This window comes from Ictidomys tridecemlineatus, chromosome 5 (assembly GCF_052094955.1).
Source record: "Ictidomys tridecemlineatus isolate mIctTri1 chromosome 5, mIctTri1.hap1, whole genome shotgun sequence".
NCBI lineage: Eukaryota > Metazoa > Chordata > Mammalia > Rodentia > Sciuridae > Ictidomys > Ictidomys tridecemlineatus.
In genome coordinates, this window is record NC_135481.1 from 140,379,329 (window position 1) to 140,406,323 (window position 26,995).

Consider the following 26,995-nt stretch of genomic DNA (forward strand, 5'->3'; position numbering starts at 1 on the left):
ATGAGTACAGAACAGCTTCCACCATAGAAGTATCCTGGCTTAGAGCAGAGCTCCACATTGACCTTGGCTCATACTGGCTGTGCCCCCAGGCAAGCCCCTTGGTCAGCCCGAGACTGTGATCACAAACCGACAGTGTGGAATATCTCTGTAGTCTTTCCCAACTCTCCCTTTCTAAATCTCCATTTGACATTGAGTTTGGATTCAAATTCCGACTCATCTCACCAACCGTGTGACGACTCACTGGCCAGTTTCTTAAATCTCTCTCTGCCTCAGTTTTCTCCTGTGCAAACTGGGATAACTATAGTGTCCCTTAATATGGCTAACAAAAATGAAATAAGTTAATATGCATTAAGCTCGTAGATCCACACCTGCTGCTTTACAATAAGTGCTATGGAGAATTTTCTGTTGTTACTGTTTTTGTTGTTATTTCCAGCACTTAGTATGGCACCTGGCTAGTGAAGGTACTCTAAGTGTACTTCAGTGTGTAAATGAGCCACATAATAAATTGGACTCAGGTGAAGTTCTGGAATAGTATGCTCCTTTGTAGCTCTCTGCAGGGATAGAGATGTTGCCTATCTGTTCTGCAGGGTAGGGTAGGGAGATGTCACAGCAAGCCAAAGAACACCTGGCACAGGGTAATGCCATGGAGACATTGCATTTTTAATTTGATTTGACGTTTATTAACCCAATTCAGCCACAAGTGGCCAGTACTGTGGCCAGGTACTCACTTTCTCAGTACCTTCCGAGGGCTTCCCATGGATCCTGAATAAAATACGAACTCGAGATCCTGGCCTGCGAGGATATGCACAGAGGCTGTGATTCTGATCCAACTGGCCTGTGCCTTGGTCTGCCCAGGGCTGCCATAGCAAGAAGCCACGAACTAGGTGGCTTATCACAACAGAAATTCACTTCTTGGGGTTCTTGGGACTGGAAGTTCAAGATCAAGGTATCAACTGATCTGGTGTCTGGTGAGGGTCTGTTTCCTGGTTCACAGAGGGCACCCTCTAGCTGTTTCCTCCTGTGGGGGAAGAGACAAGGCAACTCTCTGGAGCCCTCATAATGGCACTAATCCCATTTCTAAGGACTCTGCCACCATGACCTAATCACTTCCCAAAGCTTTATCTCCTACTACTATCACACTGTTGTTATTTTGGTGGCAGTGGGGCGGGGGGCGTCAAATATTCATAGCCTTGTAGTCTAGTATTATTGAGAGAGCCTGGACAGGGTATTCCTCCTGCCCAAGAAGGTATAAGCCACCTGAGAAAATTAAAGTCTGAAAAAAATTAGTGAAGAAATAAGAGACAGAGTTAGAGAATAGGTTTTAAAAGCAGAGCACCTGATAGGTCCAGCCCACACAGGAACTGGAGCTGAACAGTCAAAAAAAAAAAAAAAAAGGCTCCAGTAGTTTATTTAAGGGGGTACATCAAAGGTAGGGAAAAGGTTCAGGGGTGAAGTCTTGCTTCATGATGTCTTGCAGTCAACAGGTTGGTTGGCATCTTGGCAGGTGACATCCATCTCTGAGAGGTTATATGGCTACAGCTGATCACCCTTATGTCCAGTGCTGTATGGGATCTCTTTGGGCAGAGCTGAATAGAAATTCACACATATCTGGGTGATCTTACCCAGTGTGATTGCCACTGGAAGTTCCCAAACCCCAGGTTTTCCTATTCAGTGGGCTTCCATGCCAGGTTGGTCCACATATAGTTCATGGATGGCTCTCGACACATAGTATTAGCATTTCTCAGACACATGCAAGTAAATTAACGTGCAGCCAGAACTGAGATCTACAAGGCTGGAGCTTTCAGGCCAGTACTTTTCCTTCCTTCCATCCATTTATCCATCTGTCCACCCAACCCTGTTCCTACTATGCACCAGTGACTCTTAGGCTCCAGCAATCAGCAGCAACAAAGTCCTGGATTTAAAGAGCTTTCCTGCTAGTGAGGAAGAGAGGGTATAAAAGCACACAATAGGACACTTCTGGAAGGACTACTTGAGTGTAACTAGGACCAGAGAGCGTGTAGCCATGGTGACTGACTTGAAAGGGAAGACGGTGCATCCTCTCAGGAAGGCACATTTGAACTAAGGCCTGTTTGGTGAGAAGTCATTCCAGTCATGATTTGGAATAGGTGTCCCAGGGAGTCGCAATGGCAAATTGTCTTAAGTTGGGAACAGGTGTGACCTGCCTGTAGAAGATGGAAGAAGGCCAGTGTGGCTTGTGTGGCGAGGAAGTGAGGGAGGAGGGAAGAGGTGGGATTTTATACACCTTGCAGGCTAGGATCTGGAATTAGGATTGTATTCTGGGTCCATGGGAAGCCCTCCGAAGGTACCAAGAAAGCAGCACAGTGCAGTGATGTAACTTGGGTACATCAAGAGATTCCTTGATTGTCAGAAGTGCAGGGATGACAGGGAGAGGCAGGTGGGGTGTGGTGGTAGCTCAGGTGAAGAGGATCATGGCGGCTGGGACACAGGAGGTGGCAGTGGAGACAGAGTAGTGGACAGATGGGGACTTACCTTGGTAGAATGTTCTGACATGCAGGTTGGCTATGTGAAGGGAACAGGAAGAAGAGAGGCTGTGGAGAAGGATGCCTATTTTGTATATGTCCTCCTCCCCAGGTACAGCTGAACAGTGAGACTGGGTATTGAATTCCCACTGAGTGAGCCTCCCTTCCTTCTATCATACATTTGGAAGCTGCTACCAAGCTCTGTGATGCCTTGGAGTGGAGAGGAGGGGATGTGGAGCCATGTTACCTGAGGCAGTGTTTCTCTGACTTTACTGCCCTTGCATATCACCTGGGAATCTTATTAAAATCCAGAATCTGACCCAGTAGATTTATGGTAGGGTGGGTATGAGATTTTTGCATTTCTAAAAGGCTTTCAAATGATATCACTGCTAGGGGGGATTGGCACTGCGACCTAGCAAGTCCTCATTCATCCTATTTAGACTTCTGACACACACAGGCACAAAATAGCGGCTTGCCAGAAGGTCAAGGAGGTGGCAGGAGTAGGTTGTCATCAGCTTGGAAGAACTCTCACGACTCAAGGTTGAGTTCCTGGCTCCTGATCCACATAGGCATCCGTGACATGTGGCTGTGACCATCCCCAGAGACTCAAGGAATTTGCTCTGTGAGGACACAGAAGTCTCCTCTCCTTTGTCTGTCCTTTGGGAACACATTTCCTCTGCAATTATTTTACAGCCTGTAGCAGTGTAGGCAAATCTCTTCAAGTCCAATCTCTTGAACTACATTGGAGGGGATGTATTTTACACGACAAAGAAGCATTTTGAAAGTAAAATGACCCGAGGGCATGAAGGAGTATGACTCCTTGCACACATCCACCCCTGTGTCTTTACCACAGTGCATTTCCTTGGTGCCAGCTGGGAGGAAACTTGATCACTGGAGATGTTAACCAAGGCATGATCAGTTTCATCAGCAAACAACTTAAACTCCAAAGCTGTGCCTCTCACTGTGGATCCGCTTCTTAATGAAACAATGAATCCGCGAAGGAGATGTCAAGAAGTTTAATATGGTGCTCTTTGCTGCAGAACACTGCTTTCAGTGAAACCGATTACCAGGTTGGAGGATTTAAGACTGTTTTGCAATGAGTATACTCCCTTGTATAGAAGGGGCTAGATCAACCATATTGATCGTTCAGGGCCAGCACAGAGTGTTTTATAGAGACAGGATTCCATATGGAAGCTTTTTGTAAATGGAACTAACATTTGATTACTGGGAGAAAATCACTGTGACTTGCCATCTGGTTTCTCAGCCAATGCCATTGATTCATGGAGCTTCTAGTAGTTCTTAATAATCTGCCCCATTTCATATGATATGAGATATTGAAGCTATTTCCTTGACTTCCTCCAGTCTAAACATTGAGGGTTATTGCACTCGATATGTGCTCAGCTTCCTTCTGACTAATCTTTCCAGTTCCCAAGTACCATGGCATTTATCTTTACAGGTTATTAAGTTATCTTGTGGTGTTTTGCATTTTTATTCTGTTCTTCACTTCTAATAAATGTAAATCTTCCCCTGAGAGCCCACATAGATTTTTTAAAGTAGGTAGATGGGGAACATTGAACCGCCTTCTCCCAGCCTCCGTCAAAATGACCAGTCCTTGCTCTTGTTTTGAATAGGAAGCTATTCGGTGAAATCACTCAGCCTGTTGGTGGTTTTGCTTCTCTAAAGGAGACTGAATCCCTCCAATTCCCAGTGTTTGCCTTTCCCATTTGTTTCTCTTCCATTTCTGGAATTGTAGCTAGCTCCAAAGATAATTGCCTAAAAGGAAAAACAAAGAGACATGGTTTAAGAGAACTCTTATGAAATATTCTCCATTCATAGCATGCTTCTAGAATTAAGGCAGGGACTTCCCAGTTTATGGAAATGATTCCAGCATAAGCATATGTGCCCTTTCCCCCTGTGCTCTATAAACCAGCACGTTCTTTCCTGGATAAGGGCTCAGAATGACAGTCCCTGTCACAGAACTGAAGAAACTTTGCTTTACCTGCCAACAAAATAGTGTTGGCACAGTTGCTTCTCAGAGGGGGGATTCCAGGAAGAAGCCTCATGTGGAGGTACTTCTTTGTGGAGGGACATTCTGCCCAGCGTGACAAAGGGTGAGACTTGCATATGATGTTTGTCATTAGGACATGCCACATCTTAAAGAAAATGGTTAGAATTATACTTTGAAAATGCCTCTATGACATTAGGTGTGATTCTGCTGAGAGGTATCATGGGCGTAGGAGCCAGACAGTTCTGTGTTGGAATCCTGTCTCTGCCACTTTCTAGCTGTGGGATCTTGGGGAAAGATGTGTAACTTTTCTGGTCTCTAGTCTCCTCTTTAAAATGGAGACAATAATGACTCTCGGCATCTGGAAAGTTGTGAAAATTCACAATAATGGATGGTAAGTTCCTGCCACTGTTTGTCATTGTTTATACAAATTGTTGCTTTTAAAGCAAAATCATTAAGCAATTGAATGTTCCTGCTAATCTCTTAGCCTGGTTTTTCATGTGCATTGGAATAAAAGCAACAGCCTCTCCTGATTTCTGTTTCCTTCATCCCTGCTCTCTTGACTATCTCAGAATATGGTTGCAGGTGTTTTCCCTGCTGACAGAAATGTTGGGACTGGCAGCTGATAAAGGCGGTCTCCCTGGATGCTGGCGGCCCAGTGGATCAGCTTGTTCTCCTGCATGAAGCCGAGTGGATACTGCAGCCCAGACCCTGGCAGCCACGTGCCAAGGGCAGCACTGAAACTGGATATATGTCCAAGACCTGCAGTTGTGTTACTAAACCAGGCCCATGTTATCCTACTGTGGTAGGTTAGTCCCTAGAATGATGAATTTTGCAAAAGTAGTGAGTTTATTTATGAGTTGGCTGAGTGTGCAGAAACAGGTAGAGCAAATTTCAAATCTGCCTTCCAGGGGAGAGGGTTTAGAGGAATTTATGGGACAGAAAAACAGGGCAGTGTGAGGCATTGGTGAAGGTGATAGAAGGTGTGTTAGTCAGCTTTGTGTCACTGTGACTAAAATACCTGACTAGAATAACTCAGAGAAGGAAAAGTTTATTTTGGGCCCTTGGTTTCAGAGGTTTCACTCAGTCCATGGTCAACTGACTCCATTGTTCTGGGCCTACGGTAAAGCAGAACATCATGTCCGAAGAGCATGGTGGAGGAAAGCTGCTCAGCTCATGGTGGCTAAAGAGAAGTAGAGAGACCATGGGGAGCCAGGGACAAGATATAGTCCAAGGCCACAACCCCAGTTTCCTACTTCCTCTAGCCACATCCCACCTGCCTACGGTTACCACCCAGTGGTCCTTTTAAATTATGAATCCATTAAATGGATTAATCCACTGATGAGGTAATTGCTCATGATCCAGTCATTTCACTTCTGAACTATATCTATATCTATCTATCTATCTATCCATCTATATATATATAATTTTTTACTTGTAGTTGGACATGATACCTTTATTTTATCTATTTATTTTTATGTGGTGCTGAGGAGTGAATCCAATGCTAGATGAGCACTCTACCACTGAGCTACAACCCCAGCCCTCTGAACATTCTTGCATTGCTTTTTGAGAGAAACCTCATGTTCAGACCATAACAGGAGGTAAGGAAAAGTAAAGTAATTGGTGGCCTGCACATGCATAATCAAACTTCATGGCTCTTCCTAAGACATGTGTTCAGAAGATGGTGGTATTAGCATGTTCTGAGGATGGAGTTTTGGCCCTCTGACATCAAAAGGTCACCTATTGGACATTTATACAGGCCCACATCAAAGGCTGGTGGTTTCAACCCATGTGAGCCACTCCAAGTTCCTGAGAAGCAACTCAGGTACTGTTACCATTCTGAGCACTACATCTGAGGTGTTATCTATGGTGAAGCTAATGGGAATATACTGCTTGGCTATACAACCTCTAAAATTGGTGACATAAGGAAGGAACTAAAAGCAAGTGAAGCTAAGGTTTGGGGAGGTATTCAGGCTCTGTCTTAGTTTCCATTTCAAGGCCCATTTCTTCTGTTCAGGCGTCCTGTGGTGGATCACATGTCAGGAGGAAGAGGAGTGCAGGTAGGGAAAAGGAGTTATAACTGCTGGGAAAGCCAGATGAAGTTGAGCATGAAAAGACATTTTTGCTTTAGATGCAGTTTTTTGATTCAAAATTTCATGATATGCAGGAAGCTCATGCTCATGGTTTGCTTCTGTTGTTCGTAGTTTGTGTGAAGGTGTCTCTTGGTACATCTTATTCTTAAGCATGAAGTTAGAGGGAGGTGGTATGACTCTATGAACATTATCGGGCTCTGGCATTCCCAAGGGATGTACCTGGCCTCCACCCATCACACACCAAACCCCCTATTTAAAACCAGAGCCACAACCCCATGTCACCAGGGCACATTGCAATATGCTGCCAGCTCATTGGCCAGGTTATGCAGTGGCCACTTCCTTGCTGAGGTTAAGAACGCCTTGTCCTGAGTATCCAACGAGCGAGATAATGCCTTCATTCTAGAAACAGAATATCCTGGTCTTTCCAGATTGTGCAATTTCTTATGTGCTAAAATTTCTAACACCATCTTAGACCTGCTCATCTGTGCAATTTCCCCAAACAGTGTGTCTCTCTTGGCTTCCCGCTTTTATTATACACAAGACATCTCATTTCTGTAATTATTTTCCTTGTCAGGCCTGGTTCCATTATTCCTTGGTCTCTAGAGCCACTGGAATTGCTTCTGGAGGACAAGGAGACTGTATTCACTTCCCCTTTTCCAATTGATTTGGAAGAGTTCAGCTAAAGGAATTTGACACTTAGATGTACAGGACACTAACGTCATGCTCAGAGGATTGGGTCCTCTCCTTCCCTTCACTATGAGACCCCAGAACATGAATTCTTAATGGAGGTGATACAACCCTATGGAGGGTGTGTGTGTGTGTGTGTGTGTGTGTGTGTGTGTGTGTGTGTGTGGAAATTGCTTCTTGTGAGTGTGGGGGGGGATGGTAACTGTTACTGCCCTAGGGAATAAGTTAGGCTGCAGAGCTCATGGCTCACAAATATTTAGAGTCAGACTGGTAGAGAAATAGGTTTTATTCAAAGCTAGCTTTGAAGTCACATAGAAGAAACTTTCTGTTTCAAAACTGCATCTTCAGAGGTTCTGAGGGCCAGGAAAGCTTTTAAAATAGAAGAAGTGGCAAAATGGGACAAAAGGCAGGGAAGATAAATATGCAGATTTAGTTAGGCCCTGTTAGATGGGCCTGGTAGGGGCAATCTCCATGCTCAGCCTCCTTGGAGTCTCCCCAGTTGGGGGTGGGGGTGGGGGGACAGCTCTCCAGCCTTTCAGCATTTCAGTGGGGCTATTCATTTCAGTCTCTTGCAGAGGAGGCACAATCTTGTTCTTTTTATGTAGATAACATAGGTGTGCATACAATATATAAACAGACATATATGATGTCTGGAGTTTTAACAGTTCCTGGGAGGCAATTACGAAGAAATGTGTAAAAAGACTATTAGGGGTGGATAAAGAAAAAAAGGTTAAAAGTTACTGCTATGAATTTTATTTGTGATGCCTTATATTATCCATTCACAAGACAGTGCCTGAAAGGAAATTCTCTGTTCTGTCCTTGGGATGAAGAAGCAGACAAGCGCAATCCGTGAAGAAGGGGAAGGCTCCTGGGTTCCCTGCGGAAGAGCTATTCCAGCTGTGTAGGCACAGCCACCCATGAGGCTTAATAACATAGGGGTCTCCCAAGGAGGTTTCACAATTCTAACTCTTAGGTTTTCAGATGTACCCCAGAGTCTTCTGGAACACTGGACATGGCTTGAGTGGTTCCTAAATAATCAGAGCAACTCTAAGTCTGTAACATCTGGTCACAAGGTGAGAGTATAGCTTTGAAGAGAAGAAGCTGGCTCAGGGCCAGAGAGTGGGACTGCTCTGCAGGCTTTTTTCTGACCAGCCCTCCTTCACTGGCAGGAACTGGCCAATTGTGCGGTTCCCACTGTGTCCCCATCCATGCCCCTGCTTGTCCCACTTCTGTGTATCTGCTTGATAGGTTCTCTGCACTGAGAATGCCCTTCTTTGACCTTAACCCATCAATGCTTTATTAGTGTACGGAATCTGGCTCCAACAGTTCCTCCTCCAGGAATGCTTTTGTGGACCTCCCTCAATATTTCCCTATTTTCTTATGGCTTTTACTACATTCTGCCTTATATTTTGGCCATTTGTATACTTGATTCCCTTCCCGCTTTATTGAGGTATAATTTACATACCATCAGAGCTCATTCTGGGTATACTAATCAATCATTTCAACAGATTTATAAACTTTAGCAACCATCATCACATTCAGTTTTAAAACATTTTCATGACTCCGTGGAGTGTGCATGTGCTCGTTGACCGTTCTTGCCCCACTTGCAGGAAACCTGCTTTCTTTTTGGCTTTGCCTTTTCTGGACATGCTGTATGTGTGGAATTATACAACATATAGTCTTTTTCATCTGGCTTCTTTCACTTAGCATTATCTTTTTGTGGCTAACCCATGCCATCTTAGCATGTGTTAATAGTTTAATTTCATTACTAAATATTACTTCTTAGTGTTGGACTTTAGTGAATATTGGATTTATTAGATTGTGCTGGTATTAGCTTTTTGGATGTATCAGTTTGTTTCTGCCATGACTGTTGATGGAATCTTTGCATAGATACATGTTTTCTTTTCTCTTGGACAGACACCTGGGAATGGAATTGTTGGGTCCTGTGTACATATATGTTTTAACTTTTTAAGAAATTGCTCAACTGCTTTCCAAGTGACTATAAGTATTTTCTCCTTTACATTCCCATAAGCTGAATGCCTGGTGTTGTCTTTATTTTATTTTTTTTAATATTCTAGTGGATAGATCTCATTGTGTATCTCGTTGTGATTTTTATTTGAATTTCCCTACAACTAGTGATGCCAAACATCTTTTCAGATGCTTACTAGGCATGTGCTTGTGCTCTTTGGTGAAATGTCTATTCAAATTATTTGCCTAGTTTAAGAATTGAGCTGTCATTTTATTGTTGAGTTGTAAGATTGATGGTGTTTTCCAAGTCATCTCTGTCATTACTGGTTTTCTGTGAAGTTGTTTTTATCATTTGTTTTTTGAGGGAACTAGGGATTGAACCCAGGAGCACTTTACCACTTAGACATTCTCAGACCATTTTGTTTTTTTTGTTTTGAGATAGGGTCTTGTGAGTTGCTTAGGGCCTCGCTATGTTGTTCAGGTTGGCCTCAAACTTTGTGATTCACTATGCCCAGCTTGTTTTTGTTTTGTTCTTAAGTGGAATATGAACCTTTCCAACTGTTAGGATTGAATCATTTTGTTTCTCTTTTTGTCAATATTTCCTTCAAGTATTTTGGGCTCTGTTATTAGGGTGATGTGGTTGATTTCATAGGATGTGCAGACAGATATCCTGATGTTCTTCCATGATCTGATATCCAAGTGAGCCTTCCCTAGGGGATTCCCATGATTCCCTTATCACATTTACCGCCTGTGAGCCTGTGAATCCTAGACCCTAATCCAGGAGAGTATCATCTTTCAAGAAGATATATTTTATTAAATAATAAAGAAATGGAAAGGAGTTGTCAGGAATTTTCTGTTAGAAATTGTAAGTAGAATGGAATAGTCTAGTTGGGACATGCTGATTTTTATCCCTGCAAAGCAAATGTATACAGTCAAATAAATATTTGAGTGGTTGCAGGAAAAGGGATCTCAGAATCCTCTCAGCATAATTAATGCATTTAATGTCTATGTATTCAAGCAAAGAAAGCTAGAAATGGCTTCTTTGTCTTTGGTTAATTGCTGAATAAAGATGATCATCCAAGCAGGGGCCTCTTTTTTCACATTATCACTATAAGCCAGTGCAATCTGATTGTGTGCCTCCTCCTCCCACTGCCTCTGGTGCAGAGAGGAAATATCTTGTCTGTCTGAGGATAAAATCATCTGGAGCTGGCGATAGGTTTATGATATGTGTCAGCTCCCTGGAAGAAAATCTGGTATTGCATCTCAGGAACCACAAAGCTGTTGATCCCTTTTCACCTTATGATTCTGTTTCTATTTTGAGCAAATAACCAGAATTGCAGATGAGGATATTATGCACAAAGATGTCCTTTGCTGAGTTACTTATGAAGTGGAAAAAACAGAGTAGGAAACTTCCAATATAGAATGGTCTCAACCAAGTCAATACAGTTTGATGTAAACATATAAATACAAAAATAAAACATGCGGCCTGGGGTTGTGACTCAGTGGTAGAGCACTTGCCTTGCACTGGGTTAGATCCTCAGCACTACATAAAAATAAATAAACAAAATAAAATTATTGTGTTCATCTATAACTAAAAAACATTAAAAACAACAACAACAACAAACAAACATTCAGGGCTGGGGATATAGCTCAGCTGGAAGAGTGCTTGCCTTCCATGCACAAGGCCCTGGGTTCAATCCTCAGGACCACAAACAAACAAACAAACAAACAAAAACAAACAAACACGCTAACAACAGCTGTCCTTCAATGGTGATGTGATGGATAGTTTTTGTTTTACCTTTTATTTGTTTCAGGTATATTTTCAGATTTTTCTATAGTAAATATGAATTTTTATATCATTTATTTTTCTATTGAACAAATGTTAATGGAGCACCTACTATGTGCTTTGTATGTGCTAAATGCAAGACACAATAAGGAACTCAACTTAGAACTAACCCTGTCCCCACCTCCAGTAATTGACAGTCAACAGACCTTGATAAGCATTGAACCAATAGATATCTGCTAGCAAATAGAGATATATGATATGAAGAGATGGACCAATATATTATGAAAAGAGGAGCAGAGATGACTGAATTTTGTTTAGAACAAGGTTCAGCAAACAATGACCCACAAACCCGTGATCTTCTTTTAGTTTTACATATTAAAGGGTTACAAATTTAAAAAATTTTAAAAATTATCCACAATAATTGTACATATTTATAGGATACACTGTGATAATTTGACATACAAACACACTACATAATGGAAATCAGGCTAACTAGCATTTTCATCTCTTTAATCATTGATCATTTTGCTGTGTTGAGAATCTTTGGCATCTTCTCTTCTAGTTCTTTATGAAACAAACTATGTTGCTGTGAAATATAGTCACCCTTCAATGCTGTGGAACACTAGAATAGTCCTCTTGGGTGTGTTTTAGTATAAAGGGTTAGATATTATTTATTTTTGTTACTGAGGATTGAACTGAGGGGTGCTTTAACACTGAGTCACATTCCACCCCCTGCTCCTTTTTTTAAAAAAAAATTTTGAGAACACGGTTTAAGTTACTGAGTCTGACCTCAAACGTGCAATCCTCCTCCTTCAGCCTCCTGAGTTGCTGGGATAATAAGCATGCACCACCTCACCTGACAAGGGTTGTAAATTTTAAAAGGAGGAAGAAAAGGTGACAGAGACTATCAGAGGTATACAAAACGATTATTTATGAGTAAAATATTTACTTTCTGGCCCTTTACAGAAAATGTTTGATGAGGCCCAGTTTCGAACATCAGAGTTGCCTCTCTAAGTGAAGATGACATTTAACCAGAGAATTTGACAAACACAGAGTTAGAAAGATAATTCCCTGAAAGTTTTGTTAGAGAAAATTTGAAAACTATTTCAGTCAAAGAAAGGTTTTTATTGGAATCTGGCTCCTTCTCCAGGTAGAGAGAAAAGGAAGTCTATTTAAAGGGCATGTTGCTAAAAATAAGTTTCGTCTGCTCTTCTGGATCCTCTTTCTTCAGATTCCTGTAATGTGTGGCTGGTTTGGCTTTAACATGCCACCACCTTATTTTCACTTTTCTGAGCCACACTACTGATAACAATAGCAGCTGTTATTGACTATGGAGGTACATGGTGGCAGGCATCCTGCTCAGTACTTCCAACCCCTTCCTCTATGTAATCCTAACGACTCTGCAGGATGAGGACTGTGGTCTGAGTCTTACAAAGGGCAGCGATGGCCAGGGGAACTGAGTGGGCTGCCTGTGGTGGTGCAGCTGGTGATCCTGGAGCCCAGAACCCACCAGACACCACCATCTGCTTTACAACTGGGATCATCCTTTCATGGTTCCTGTCAGCACAGGCTCCTCCCTCTTCCAAGGAGGGGTAGTCCATTTCCTCTGTTGCTTTATCACCAATTAAAAACTTTCCCCAATCCCTCCCCCGCCAAAAAAATGAATAAGTAAAATAAATGGATTGTGTCCATCTACTAAAATAAAAATATTTTTTTAAAAACTCTGTAATCCTAACTATTCTAGAGCCTGAAGCAGGAGGATCACAGCTTGGGCAATTTAGTGAGACCCTGTCTCAAAAATAAAAAAGGCTGAGGATGTAGCTTAGTGGTAGTAGAGTCCCCCTGGGCTCAATCTCTAGTACTGCAAAACAAACACAAAGCAAAAACAAAACAATACTAATATATTAAAAGAAAAGCTAGGGCTGGTGTTATGGCTCAGTGGTAGAGTGCCCTTAGGTTCAATCCCAAATAGAAGAAGAAGAAGAAGGAAAAAAAAAAATCTCTCTATACCCTTTCCCTTTGATTTCATCCTCTCTGCTCTGCAAGTTACGATCATAGTTTTTAATTTCCTTAAAATTTCAGTGTATTGGGGACATTTCCCTAATATACCACTCAACTTGTTGAGCAGAATTGAAGGATGATAGTTCCTAGCTTTCCCCTCATCTGCTTCATGTAATTTTTGATAACTCCATTGCACTCTAATTTTCTAAATTTATTGCCTTAATTTCTTCAGCTAAAGACAGATTTTAAATGAGTTTAATAGCACAGCCATTTCAGAGGCATCGTTAATTTCACATTTTCCTTCCCTGGTGGAAAGACTCATTTTTCTTCCATTCCTCCTTTCCCAGCCTCCAAAGACAGCATTCGGGAAGCTCTCCTTGTTCTCTCTGGTGCCTTTGTGCCTTGGACAGGGATGTTTGCTAACAAAACCACTAGGCTCAGAACCAGGAGACCAGGGATCAGGGACAGCAGATATTCGTCCACTGTCAAGGTTCTGGGCGAGTCACTGACCTTTCTGGGGCTCAACCTCTTCTTCTGGTAAAGCTGAGGGGTTGGATTCCATATCTGATTTCTAATGTTGGTTCATCTGCCCCTGTGTCTGGATCAGCCATGTCATGGTTAGGAGACAGAACTCATGCTAGTGACTTTGGAATAAAATATTAATGGGGTAAGTGAAATATTTTTAGAAAGTATCACTAAGAAAGTGAAAGCAGCAAGCAGCTACCACCACTAGGGCTGCAGAAATCAAGAGAAGGGATTGGAATTATTGTAATTTGGCAGCTCAGAGAAGGTGCCCCAAGGAGCGGCAGCTCAGATTGCAGAAGAGGGGCCCCAGCTGGCCGGTGCTGGTGTGGGAGAGGAGGGTGGGGCACACTGTGGCTTCTATTCATTGCATTCAGCTGCTGCCTTGGAAAGGCATTGCTGCTGCCAGGGTGAAGAAGTAATCTCGGTAAGTCTTAGTTTTTTAGGAGAAGAAAGCACAGTTGCTTTCTTCCTCCTTCACCGTTGGAGCCGCTGTCTCATGTCCTATTGGCAGATCCTTGTGGGGAGCAGCAGGTAAAGTCAGAATCTAAAAGTAGGGTCTAGAAGGGTGGCTTTTACTTGTCAAACAGAGGTGTTGAAGATTGCCTTACTGGAGTAAAATAAAAATGAATTTTTTTTGGGATAATAATGTTTTTCTCCAAGTTGGGGGCCAAGGTAGAGCAGGTAGAGATTGGTTCTTAGCCAATCTCTGGACTACACCTTTAATTTTTCCCTTTCTTTCCCTCCAATTTATGGACCTATGCAAGCATCCATTTGTGTACCCACACATGGCATACATCCATACATGGGCGTGTTTTTTCTCCTCTTTCTCTTCTCTCTCTCTCTCTCTCTCTCTCTCTCTCTCTCTCTCTCTCTCTCTCTCTCTCTCTCTGACACATACATACAGAGCCATTTATCATTTTTATGTTATGGCCTCTTTTCTACACTTCAGCCTCAGTCCCTCATTGGGTTCTCCCACATGAACTATGCTTTGCTTACACTAGACTATACTAGTAGTTGCCCAAAAGTATCAGGCTTTCTTTGTGCCTTCCTGTCTTTGCATTTGCCGTCTGCCACTTCCCTGAGTGCACTCCCCCAATCACTGAATGGAAACTTAGGTTTTGTTTTTCCTTCAAGAATAACTCAATGACTCTCTTGGGAGCCTTCCCACATTGAGTGTGATATATCTAAGTTATGCTCCTTCTCTGTGTCTTAGTAACAATTGACACATACCTTTATTAGAGCACTTTTTCTCACTTGGTGATAATAATTATACATTTAATTGTTTCTCTCCTTGGATGAAAGGAAGCCACTTAGCAAGCAGTCCTGAAGTTGAACAAAGAAAGAATGAATTAATATAGAGCTGAGAAATCTGGTACTATTAGTACCATTAGTACTATAAAGATCAATAAAGTGTAATAGTTAAAGTATGGAGTTGGTTATTTGAAAAGACAAACAATATTATTTGTTGACAAACTTAGTTCAACTAAGAAAAAGAGAGAAGACTTAAATGAAATCACAAATGAGAGAGGAGACATTATAAAAAATATGAAAGATCATGAGCGTAATGTGAACAATTTTACAGAAACAAATTGGATAACTCAGAAGGAATGGATGAATTCCCAGAAATATTCAATCTGCCAAGTCAGATTCATAAAGAAATAAAAAAAAACTGAAAGACCAAACATGAGTAAGAAGTTTGAGTCTGTATTCAAAGACATCTCAACAAAGAAAAACACAGGACCAGATGCTCCATTGGCAAATTCTACCCAATATTTGAGGAAAAATTAATGCCAATCCTTCTCAAACTCTTTCAAAAAATTGAAGAGGATGAAACACTTCCAAATTTATTTTACAAGGCCAGCATTACTCTGATACTAAAGCCAGACAAATACACTACAAGGAAAGAAAATTATAAGCCAATATTACTGATAACATAGATGCAAAAATTCTCAACAAAATACTAGCAAGTCAAATTCAACACCACATTAAAAGGATCACACACCATGATCAATTGAGATTTATCCCTGAAATGCAAGGATGGTTCAACAAATGTGTGTCAATAAACACTGTATACCACATTAACAGAATGAAAAATAAAAATCATAAGATCATCTCAACAGCTGCAGAAAAAGCACAAAATTAAACATATTTCATGATTAAAATATTTCAGAAAATCAGGTATAGAAGGAACGTACCTCAAAATAACGAAGACTATATATAACAAACCCAGGGTTAATAGCATACTCGATGGTGAAAAGGGTGAAAAGTTGAAAATCTTTCTTCTAAGATCAAGATCAAGGTGAGAATGCCCATTCTTACCACTTCTGTCAAACCCAGTATTGGGATTTCAAGCCAGAGCAATTAGACAAGAAAGAGAAATAAAAATTATCAAAATGAAAAGGAGGATGTAAAATTGTTTGCAAATGACATGATTTTACATACAGGAAACTCTTGACTTCACCCAAAACTGTCAGAACTTATAAACAAATTCATTAAAGTTGCAGGATGGGAAACTAACAGGCAAAAATCAGTATGATTTCTAAATACTAACAGTGAACTATCTGAAAAAGGAACCAAGAAAACAATGCCATTTATAATATCCTCAATGGGAATAAATTTAAGGAAATGAAAGATCTATACATTGAGAACTACAAAATATTGAAATACAAAATATTGAAGAAGAAGCATATAAATGGAAAAATACCCTGTGTTTATGGATTAGAAGAATTAATGCTGTTAAATTAAAAAGTCACCAAATAGACAAAGCAATGTTGAGCTAAAAGAACAAAGCTGAGGATTGAGGGTATAGCTCAGTGGTAGAGCTCTTGCTCAGCATGCAGAAGGCCCTGGGTTCAATCCACTGCGAAACAAGACAAAAAAAAACAAATCTTATGGCATCAACACTACCTGATTTCAAATATAGTTTGATTACTGTAGTAATCAAAATAGCATAGGATTGACATAAAATATATATAGACCAATGGAAGAAATTTATGTATGATCAAATTTGCCAACAAAATACAACAAAAAGTACAACCTCTTCCAATCAATGGAATTGAGAACACTGGATACCCTCATGCAGAATTAAATTGGACACACCTTACATTATATTAAAATTATGTTACATTCCCCTAAGAAGTCTAAACCTTGATTATAGCTCCCAGAAGCATCTCTATGGATGTGTAATATGATAGTCGACCCCGTAGGCAATTGCTCTTTTACACTTGTACGTATCCTTCCTTCTCAACCTTTCCCCTACCAAGGTTGCCACTCTTTACTTTGAAAATTCTCTCTCCTTAAATATCACCCCAGGGTGAGGACTTTTTTTTGTACAAACATTTTTTCTTGATTCAAAGTAAAATTACAGCCTTTTGTTTGAGAATTAGGCATTTAAAACAATCGTCTTTAGGAGGGGAACATCTGTCTTAACTTCAGTTCATCTATGTTGGTTTGTATACACAGATGTAAACCTGGTGAGGTTATTGTTGTTGGACTAACATTTGTAAAAGGTCATATTTGTATAGAATTGTTAATTTTCCATGAATATCTTGTCACATTTTTTTTTGTGTCTATGATATAGAATTTCTAGGATGGGTAAAAAGGGGCATTGGATTTTCTAAACATCAAATGGTCTCTAATGTCTCATCTTTTCTCTCCATCTTCTCCATTTCTTTCTCTGTCTTACAGGACTGATAGTCTACCTAGGAATGATGGCGGGGGCCTTCATTCTGGGGGGCCTGGCTGATAAGCTGGGAAGAAAGAGAGTCCTCAGCATGTCTCTGGCCATCAATGCCTCCTTTGCCTCCCTCTCCTCCTTTGTGCAGGGATATGGAGCCTTCCTCTTCTGCCGACTCATCTCAGGCATAGGGTATGACTCAGAGACCTTGGGCTGGTCCCTCTGAGACCAAGGGTCTAGGCACTTGGGTTCTCTAGCTATGGGTGCTACCTCCAGAAAGCTCTGGATTGTTTGTGATTGACTTTCAAGACACCATATTAAGGTTGAGCATTAGGAAAAATAAGGGTTAGGGCTAGCAATTGTAAAGTCAGTGTATAAAGTTAAAAGATTGCTTCCCATAGGTAGAGAGGAACTGCCTGGCTGGTCTATCACATTCCTGGGTTATTTCACCACAGGGCCTAAGGGTGGGGTCTGAGGTAACTTGGTTCCTGTTATGACCATTTTCAGCATATAACTTGATTCTCTCTTTCTGGCATTTTCCTTTCTGCAGCATTGGAGGCTCTCTGCCGATTGTTTTTGCCTATTTTTCTGAATTCTTATCTCGAGAGAAGCGTGGAGAACATCTCAGTTGGCTGGGCATCTTCTGGATGACTGGGGGCATCTACGCATCTGCCATGGCTTGGAGCATCATTCCACACTATGGTGAGTCATAGGCTTAAAAAATGCCCAGGGGGCCCTGCTTCTATGGTACCTGCACCCAAACAACCTTTCCTGTTCTCAGCTTCATTCCCAGTATTCACACAAGGTTCCTATATGTGACTTTGATCTTCCTAAGGAACTAGCGCTACAGACATATTGTTAATTTCAACGTCCATGACCTTTTACACATAGTATACTCTGTCCTCCCTCTTTACCTCTGTTCCTTTTTATCTCCCCTTTTTTATCCTTCTTTTTATCTGAAAGGATTTCACACTTCATGTCCTCCAGCTAGCCCTCCTCCCTCCAGGGTTAGGCATTGGTAACCCCATTTTATAGATGACAGATGTAACAAAAGCCAAGAGCAGCCCTTGTCCAAGGTCATGCCCTTGGCTTAAGATGGGGCGGGGGTTAGGATGCCAAGCCTCCTTCAGGTGCAGGACACTTGCACACTTTTCCACTCTGGTACCTGCTGTCATTCTTGTTTGGCTGCACAGTGAAGCAGCCCTTGGAGACAAGGTCATGGTTTTAGCTGGGACAATTTTATTACCTTGGATAGTTGTAAAAACTGTATTCTTTAAATAGAGATCTGCCAACATTAACATTTACGATTTGGTTTTCTCAACAGTAAATTAGGGAGGAGGCAGAAGTTTTGAATTTTATTATGAATATAACTGGTCACGCCATCAGCATCCTTCAAAGTCATTTTTGGTAAACCATGGATTATGAGTCTCATCTTTGCCATGATTTAGAATCCTGAGGACCCTGAGCTAATCTTGTCCCTGAAGATAACCAACATTACCTCCCATTCACCTTCTTGTTTTATACCTGATACTCTCAGCTAGGTGTTCTGAGATAATGGAGGCTCAGTCGTATATCTTTTTAGAAAGCTTTAAAGCGAACAATACCTACTGTATTAGTCTAAGGTGATATTGGGTGCGTTACTGCAATAAACTGATAGGCCCTGAAATCCCAGTGGTTTAATACAATAAAAGTAAAGTCTGACTGCTGTTTCTGTCCTGTTGGTGGCTCTGCTCCATCAGTAATTCTGGAGCTCACGCTCTGCCATCATGCGATGCCACCTTCTTTAACACATGGCTCACAAGGTCTCTGGTTTGGGAAGAGAATATGAGCAGTTGTCTGTTTGTATGTTGGTGTTTTAAAAGTTAGGCCAGGAATTAGAGCACAGCGTCTCTGCTCATACTCTACTGGCCCCACATTTGTGATATGACCACATGCTATTGTAATGACAGTGGCACACAATCTAGCTGTGTGTGCAGAATGTGGGGGAAAGGGGTGTGAGAACATCATGTAGCCTTTGCTATATCTACTTTTTGATTACCTGTTGGGTTTTGTATCAGAAACAGAGAAGAAATATGAATAGTGAAATAAAGATTGAAGAATTTCCAGCTAATTCTGGCACTAGGCAGTTCTCTATGATTTTAGGCACATAAATGTATATTCCTAATATCAGGTTCTACATTCTACCCTTTACTCAAATGTACTGTTTAATTTTCCATGTGAGAAATCGCTTTTTTTTTGGTTACAATTCTTGACATAACATCACTTCCTCTGTTAACTGCTCCAAATGTGTTAAAACTAAGAAATGATTGCCACCTTTAAATGAAGTGATTGAAAAGCCTTTAGGAGGAGGGGAGAAAATTGAATGAAGTCAAATCCATATAGTGGTGTTATGTGATACGGGACAAGTCACTCCATCTTTTCAGCCTTTGTACCTTCACCTATAAAATAGAGAGGGGGAGAGAAGGGAAAAGAACTAACTGTGGGATCATTATAGGATCATGGAATCACATGTTGGAAGAATGCGAAGTTTCAGCACTTCCTGGGATGCAAAGGAGTGTTGAGAACATTTTCAATTTGGTTCCAGTACTTGGATAGCTTCCTTCCCCGGAAGCAGTAGCTACTCCAGGCTTTCTGTTTGCATACTGTCCTTGAGCAAAGGAAGCACGCCCTCACCTTCAAGCAATGAGTGAAAGTCTTTGACTTCCTTTCAATTGGATCATGTGCCCACCTCAACCATCAATATACCACAGAGAATGCAGTTCTTGAATGGTTTAGATATAGTTTCTCATCCCTGGAATTGGGGTGGGGTCAGTCTCATGTCCTGTAGTGGGAAAGGAAAGGCAGGGAGGGTGTTGTGAAGGCAGGCAACAATCCATGGTACTCCCTACAAACTAGAGATTATACTTACTCCAGTATCAGAGTACCTTATTTCTAAGAAAGCATTGAAACAATTCAGGTTGGATTGAATGAGAGCCTATGGTAGAGGGACCGCATGGTTGCTGGCTGACCACTGCTGTTTTGAGGGCAGAGCTTGTGGTTAAATACTTTACCTCAAGTGGACAGGACGTATCCCTGTTTGTATGCCTTATGAAATCTGTGACTTTGACACTGTATTTGAAAATAGAGGCTTAATCAAATAGCCATCAGCTTGGTGAAAACCTATTTTAGAAATATGATGGACTAGAATTACAATATAACAAGAGTGATTATTTATTTTAAGCCTCCTTTTACTAGGACCAGATGTTTTTGTCCACAGGGAACCAGACATGTGATGATATTTCTCAATGTGCTTAAGTTATTAATCCTCTAACAAATGCAAGGGTGACTACAAAAAGGAGACTGATGTTTGTGTACAGCTTGTGTAACCCACATAATTGCTTTTGCAAGAATGAATGATGGGAGGTCTTGGCACCAGAAATTTGAGTGACTGACTCATTGAGTGAGAAAATTACGAAACTCAGAATGTTTTCCTGGGATCTCATGGGCATAGCCCAGAAAAAGAGAGATATATTATGGAAGATTAATTCTCATTGTAGCCAGCATCACCAGATGTTTGTGAAATCCTGACAGAAAAGTAGGGCAAGCTAAAAGATCAGTGAACAGAACAATCCCTGCCTCCAAATTAATATTGTTCCAAATATTTGGAGGCAATTCACCATTTAATTTTATTCAATTTAAGGTCCCAAGGATGTGCCTAATGAATGCAATAAATGCAGATTACTGAAGTCACCCTAAAAACCACAGAGGCATGAGGGATAATGGATTTTGGATAATTTACACATATTATCATAAAGAAAAACAATTTCTGAGGCAGAATACTTTATAAGCATACCTGCTTCTGCTCCCTTTCCTGGTTATCCATCTAAGCTTGACTACAGTGCAGTTCTAATCAACATTACTTCTAATGATGCTAGAGCAGTTTTTGGACATGAGCTGAGAATGTGTCAGTATTGCTGTGGTTTTTATCTTCCTCTTTCTAGTGTTACTCCCAGGAGAATGGAAGGGCTTTTTAATTAAAATTAAAACAAATAAACAAAGCCCTGTGAGATGAAAAGCAGCCAAGCTGTGCAAAATCTGATTGTGTTGGATGAGGTGTGTTCTCTGTTGCTGGGGCCGTATGTGCTTGAGTGGCCACAGTCCCACATTTTGCTACCTGGTTTCTTTCTTCTTAGTCTTTTAATTGTGCAGAGTAGGAAATACCCGCAGGAGCAGCCCATATTATTTAGGAGTAAACAAACTGTGGCAAACAAATAGAAGCCCAAGGGGGAGCCAATGAAAATTCAAGAGGTTAGTTCCCCCCACTGGAATAAGTCAGAAAGTATAGTTTTAAGTAAAAGAACTAGAACTTATATATCCAAATAATTATTACCCTCTAAAATTTAGGAATGGATGTATTTATGTCATTTTGATTTACAAAAATACTGTTTGAATTGTCTTTGGAGATGCGTTGAGTGGGATCATTTTATTTTATAATCTCAGGCTTTTCTTTTTTTAAAAAATTCTTTTGCTGATCTTTGCTGAAGTTCATCCATTTTGTCTATTTTATTCAACATCTTTGGCACTAAATGTCATTCAGTTATTTTGAAAACAGCAGTTGAATTTTTCATGGGTTGCTAGGAGGTTTGCTCTTAGTAGATTTGTGGAAGTACTATTACCTGCCTTCTACAGTTGGGAAAACCCATCGTTATCATTTGGTGTGATAAATTCAGGATCTGAACTCTGATCTAAATGATTGTAAAAGTCCAATTAAAATCTAAATGATTGTAAAAGTCACAATTCCTATTGTGTTATGGCTCCTCAGAAGAGGAAAGTTAGCTACCCATGAGGTATTAAAAATAATGCTTGAAAGTAACTTCTGAATATGAATTTAGCAATACTTTGTAGAATGACAGTTGCTTTCCCTTTTCAGTGATGGTGAAGTTTATTTGAGTGAATCAGTCCACTTTATTATAAAAAGTATATTATATATATTACATATAATATAGTGTTTTTAAAAGTGTGGTCCCTAATTCTTTGCATTGAAATCACCTGGAGTTGGTATAGCCTTTTAAAAAATTATATATATGTATACACACACACACACACACACACTCATATAAATATATATATATATATATATATATACATACATACAAATATTACAAATATATAATGTATATATATTTGTAGAATGGACACAATTATAATTTTATTTATTTTTATGTGGTGCTGAGGATCGAACCCAGTGCCTCACCTGTGTTCTACCACTGAGCTACAGCCCCAACCCTGGCATTACCTTTTGACCTGGGTGAGAGGCATCCTTAAGCCCTGGGCCACATTAAGACCTCTTTGGTCTTCTGATAAAATGAGGGGTTCCTTGAGTCTTGACTTCCTGCTCCTGATCAGATCATGCTATGAACAATCAGGATCCAGACTTCCTACTAAATTCAAGGGATCAAGGCAAGAATGTTCTTCTTATCATGGTGGTGTGTCCCTACATGTTGGCACGGAGCCCCTGTTCTGCAGAGGAGCTGGAGGAGAAAGAGAAGTTCTTCTGGCAAAAGTGGATGTAATTCTGGGCCGGGCCATCTTGTCAAAGCAGGTGGATAGAACATCTTTTATGTAAATTCATTCACTTGAAATTTAGCACCCATATAGAAATATGGGGTTTTGTTTCTAATTGTACTCTTATCCAAGGCTTTGTAAATGTCAGGCCATCTAGACCTAGGGATTTGTCCAAATGCAGAGGATTCCCAGGTTCTATCCCAGAATTAGGATTCATAAACTTTGGGGGTGCCGCTGGGGAGGTGGCATGTTAACCAGCTGCCCAGGCCATACTGTGGTACCCTCAAGTTGAGAGCTGGTACTTCTGAGTTCAGTCTTCTGCAGTGGAAAGACTGCTGGAAATCCTCTGCTTCTTTACAGGCTGGGGGTTCAGCATGGGAACCAATTACCACTTCCACAGCTGGAGGGTATTTGTCATTGTGTGTGCTCTGCCTTGCACGGTGTCCATGGTGGCCCTGAAGTTCATGCCAGAGAGCCCCAGGTTTCTGCTAGAGGTGAGTCTGTGCCTCCTCATGGCACAAAAGCCACATCCTTGCTTCTTTCAGCCCTGGTTTCACTCCTCTCCTCAGTGCATGCTGCAAACCTACCCCTGTGGGCCAATGTTAGCCCATAACTGACAGTGGCTTCCCTCCTGTTGGTGATTGGGGCAGGCTGTGGGTTCATGGCCCATGGATACTTCAGGGCCCAGGAGGTCATGAAGTGCAGCTCAGGAGCCCTATCTGAGGCTGGGCAGTGGTAGGGGGGCAGCTCCTGAGCTGCCTGGTGGTGCCCACTCCCCATAGAGGTCCTGGTGAGGAGGCTCTTTAAAGCCGTGTGCTGTTTTTCCTATGTTGCTGCAGTGAGCTCCGTGGGAAACCTCTTCACTGCTCCCAGGGCCTTCAGGACTCTTAGCTATGCAGGCCCCTCCCCCCTGGAAAACTGCCCTTTGGTCCTGGAGAGACGTCTGTAGGAGTCTTCCAAGTTTGGGGGGATTCTTTGTGCTTGCAGTGGTTCAGATAGAGGAGCTGTCAAAGGGGCAGAAGGACTCTGAGACTTCCACAGAACAAGTCCTTTTATCTGCCTGCTTCTGGAGCTTTCTGCACAGTGATCCTCCACACTGAATTTCCTCCTGCCTCCCGTTGATCAGGCAGATACAGCGGGGAGTCATCTTGAAATTCACCTTTTCTTATGTATTTGTTTTTGGGGGGCAGCTATAATAAAATGCCACAAATGGAATGACTTAAAATAACAAACTTATGTCACAGATCTGGAAGCACAAGATGCCAAACCAAGGTATCTGTAGGGCCAGGCTCTCTCTGAAATCTGCAGGGGAGCATCCTTCCAGATTCTAGTGGTCTACAGGCAATTTTGCTGTCCCTTGGTCTGCGGCTGCATCTCTGAAATTACAGCCTTTGTCACCACATGGCATTCTCCCTGTGTGTCTCTTGTCTTCACATGACTTTTTTTAAAAAAGAATTTGTTTTTTTGTAGTCGCAGATGGACAGATGCCTTTATTTTACTTGTTTATTTTTATGTGGTGCTGAGGATCTAACCCAGTGCCTCACCCATGATGCTAGGCAAGTGCTCTACCACTGAGCCACAGTCTCAGTCCCTTCACGTGACATTTTCTTATAAGGGTACCAGTTACATTGGGTTAGCAGCCCACTTGCTCCTGGATGGTCTTGTCTTAACTAATTACATCTGCAGAAACCCTCTTTGCAAATGAGGCCACATTCTGAGGTACTGGGTTGAGGACTGCAACCCATAACATGTAGCTTCTTTGATTTATCTACTCAGTGAGAAACATGGCTCTTACCTCTTGGTCTAGTCAATGTTATTAAAAACTGCAAGTATTATTCCTAGTAGGTGATGATAGTAATAATACCAGGCATCTGCACCTTGAAGCACAACTTTATTCTCCTCCCAAGATGGGCTGGGGATGGAAACTTGTCTTAGTCTTTCCCAAGTCCTTCCTAGTATAAAAAGTTGGTGTCCAATCCCTCTGACCCGGGCCTCAGTACCCTCTATTATCCTCCATAGACCTCATGAACAGAAAGCATATTCAATGATGGATTTTCTTGTCTCTTTCCTTGGTTTTACCAGATGGGTAAACATGATGAAGCCTGGATGATTCTTAAGCAGGTCCATGACACCAACATGAGGGCCAAGGGGACCCCAGAGAAGGTATTCACGGTGAGTGTGCAGTTCCTGAGCCCACATGGGGGTCACACTGCTTCTGTGAGGTTTGCTCATGACTAAAAATAATTTTATTATACAAGCACATAACTGAAATTTGTCAAGAGAAAAAAAGCCCTGATAGTCCTGTCACTTTGTCATAATTATTCTTTGTATTGTAATAGTATCTTTCTAGGTTTTTCCCTGGTTAGTGTTGTTTAAAAAAAAAAGATAATAGCAAAAACTAGCTCTATTTGTGTGGGTGTAAGCATACATGTGCATATTTAGATATACATAGTTAGCAGCGCTCATAAGCATTTTATATGTTGCCTCATAGTATTCATAATGCTCATCTTAATGCATGTTAATGTTAGGAACGTTAGCACGATTTTCCTGAATGTCCCTAAAATGTTCGAGTTTTATTTACCCTTTTAATTACCTTGTTTCTGCAAATGTTATTGCAATGAAACTTCACAGGCATATAATTCTCCCCTTCATTTTCTGAGTTTGTTTTCTAAGAGTAGATTCCTAGAAAGAAAATGACTGGTTCATAGTGCATGGGTATTTTTATAGCTTGTGAGTTATATCTCCAAGTTATATCCATTGGGTTTATGCAATTCTATGGTGCCACCAGAAACAGGGTATCCATTTCTCTACACATTTACCAGCATTGGTCATTAGCCAGTGTTGTTTCTTGCTAAGATGTCGTGTTGCAGAGATGCTGTGCTCCTGCCTGCTATGCTCTGTGCTCTGTGGCCAACCACAAGGAATGCCTGTGCCAGGCAGCTCTGTACACCTGTTCCTGTAACTTCCTTTAAGCCCTACTTCAAACCCCTTTCCTCAGGAAGCCTTCCTGGATGAACTCCCACCTTCTTCTGATTCAATGCTTTTGATTCTTTGGCTTCCATAATTTAAGTCTAGAGTAAAATGTTTGTCCTTGCTTAAAACTCCTGATTCTCAGGTGGAATCCCAGATGGCTAAGCATCTGCACCCGAAGCCAGGCAGTGTGGGTCCAAATCTTGGTTGGTTTTAATATTTTTTAGCTGTGTGGCCTTTGGCAAAGCACTCTCCGTACTTGTTTCATCATTGGGAAAAGCAAGAAAATAGTATCTGTAAACATGTAAAATAGTATCTGTCAACAATAGTATCTGTAAAAAAATGTTATTATTAAAAAGGTTATGAATGTTTTTCATAAATTAATTCAAGTTATAAACTATTAAAAATTGCTTGAAGGCATATTTCCCCAATTCCAGTGCTCCTAAAATATCTAAAATATGGGATTAATAGTTTTATCACAAATATTATTAAGATGTAGAATTATCAGAAATACCCCAAATGAAAGATGTTAATGGCTCTCCCAGTCTTCCATCCCCCACTCCTCCCTCTCAGTGATGGATTTTACATAATACCACAGCTGGGCTCCAGGTCACTGGGGGCTGGCCATACTTGGCTCATTCCCGCATCCTCCCACTGCCACCCCATCCCCCAGCCTGGGGAAGTCCAAGTTTCTCTCCAAGCTCCTGCTTATTCCTGGGAGATGTTTCCCTGGTCATTCATTTCTGCCTCCAGCCTCTGAGTCCACATCAGCTGGATTGATTTTGCATGATATCAACTGGGTATAAAACACAGACAGACAGACAGACACACATGCACACACACACACCCTACCACCACCACCCACACCTAGCATCTGTGAATTTAATAGCCTTACTGAGAATTTAAGGATAACAGAAATTACAACAGAGGACACAGTCTTCTTCACCCCATCCTCTCTCCTCTTTCCTCCGTTAATTTTTTTTGGGGGTGGGGAGTTTCCCCTTTCCTTTCCCTTGCTCTCTTTTTCCTTGTGGATTCAAGCAACTTCTCCTAGCGCATGACTATAGCTGCTGGTCCTTCAAGTATGAGCCCATCTCCCTGATATTTCTTTTACCTCAGGAAGTTCACTAACATTTATTCCACACATGGTCTCTCCTCCTAAGAGGGGTTCTGATAGATAAATCCTATCTGCCTCATTTTGCATGTTTTCCCTCATCTTTCCCCAGGGAACTAGTGGCT

The 26,995-nt window shown here is 41.3% G+C and overlaps 1 protein-coding gene across 2 annotated transcripts in view; it reads left to right on the plus strand.

Moving 5' to 3' along the window:
• Positions 1–5,108: 5,108 nt before the first annotated feature.
• LOC144378015 (synaptic vesicle glycoprotein 2B-like) overlaps positions 5,109–26,995 on the plus strand; it is a 51,126-nt gene continuing 29,239 nt past the window's right edge. The window contains exons 1-5 of one of the 2 annotated variants that reach the window (XM_078051212.1): positions 5,109–5,315; positions 17,254–17,434; positions 17,793–17,944; positions 23,147–23,280; positions 24,869–24,958. In XM_078051212.1, the coding sequence (XP_077907338.1) occupies positions 5,258–5,315; positions 17,254–17,434; positions 17,793–17,944; positions 23,147–23,280; positions 24,869–24,958 (615 nt within the window). In that variant the 5' untranslated portion in view covers positions 5,109–5,257. The remainder of the gene's footprint in view (positions 5,316–17,253; positions 17,435–17,792; positions 17,945–23,146; positions 23,281–24,868; positions 24,959–26,995) is intronic. The other variant, XM_078051211.1, reaches the window with a different exon arrangement.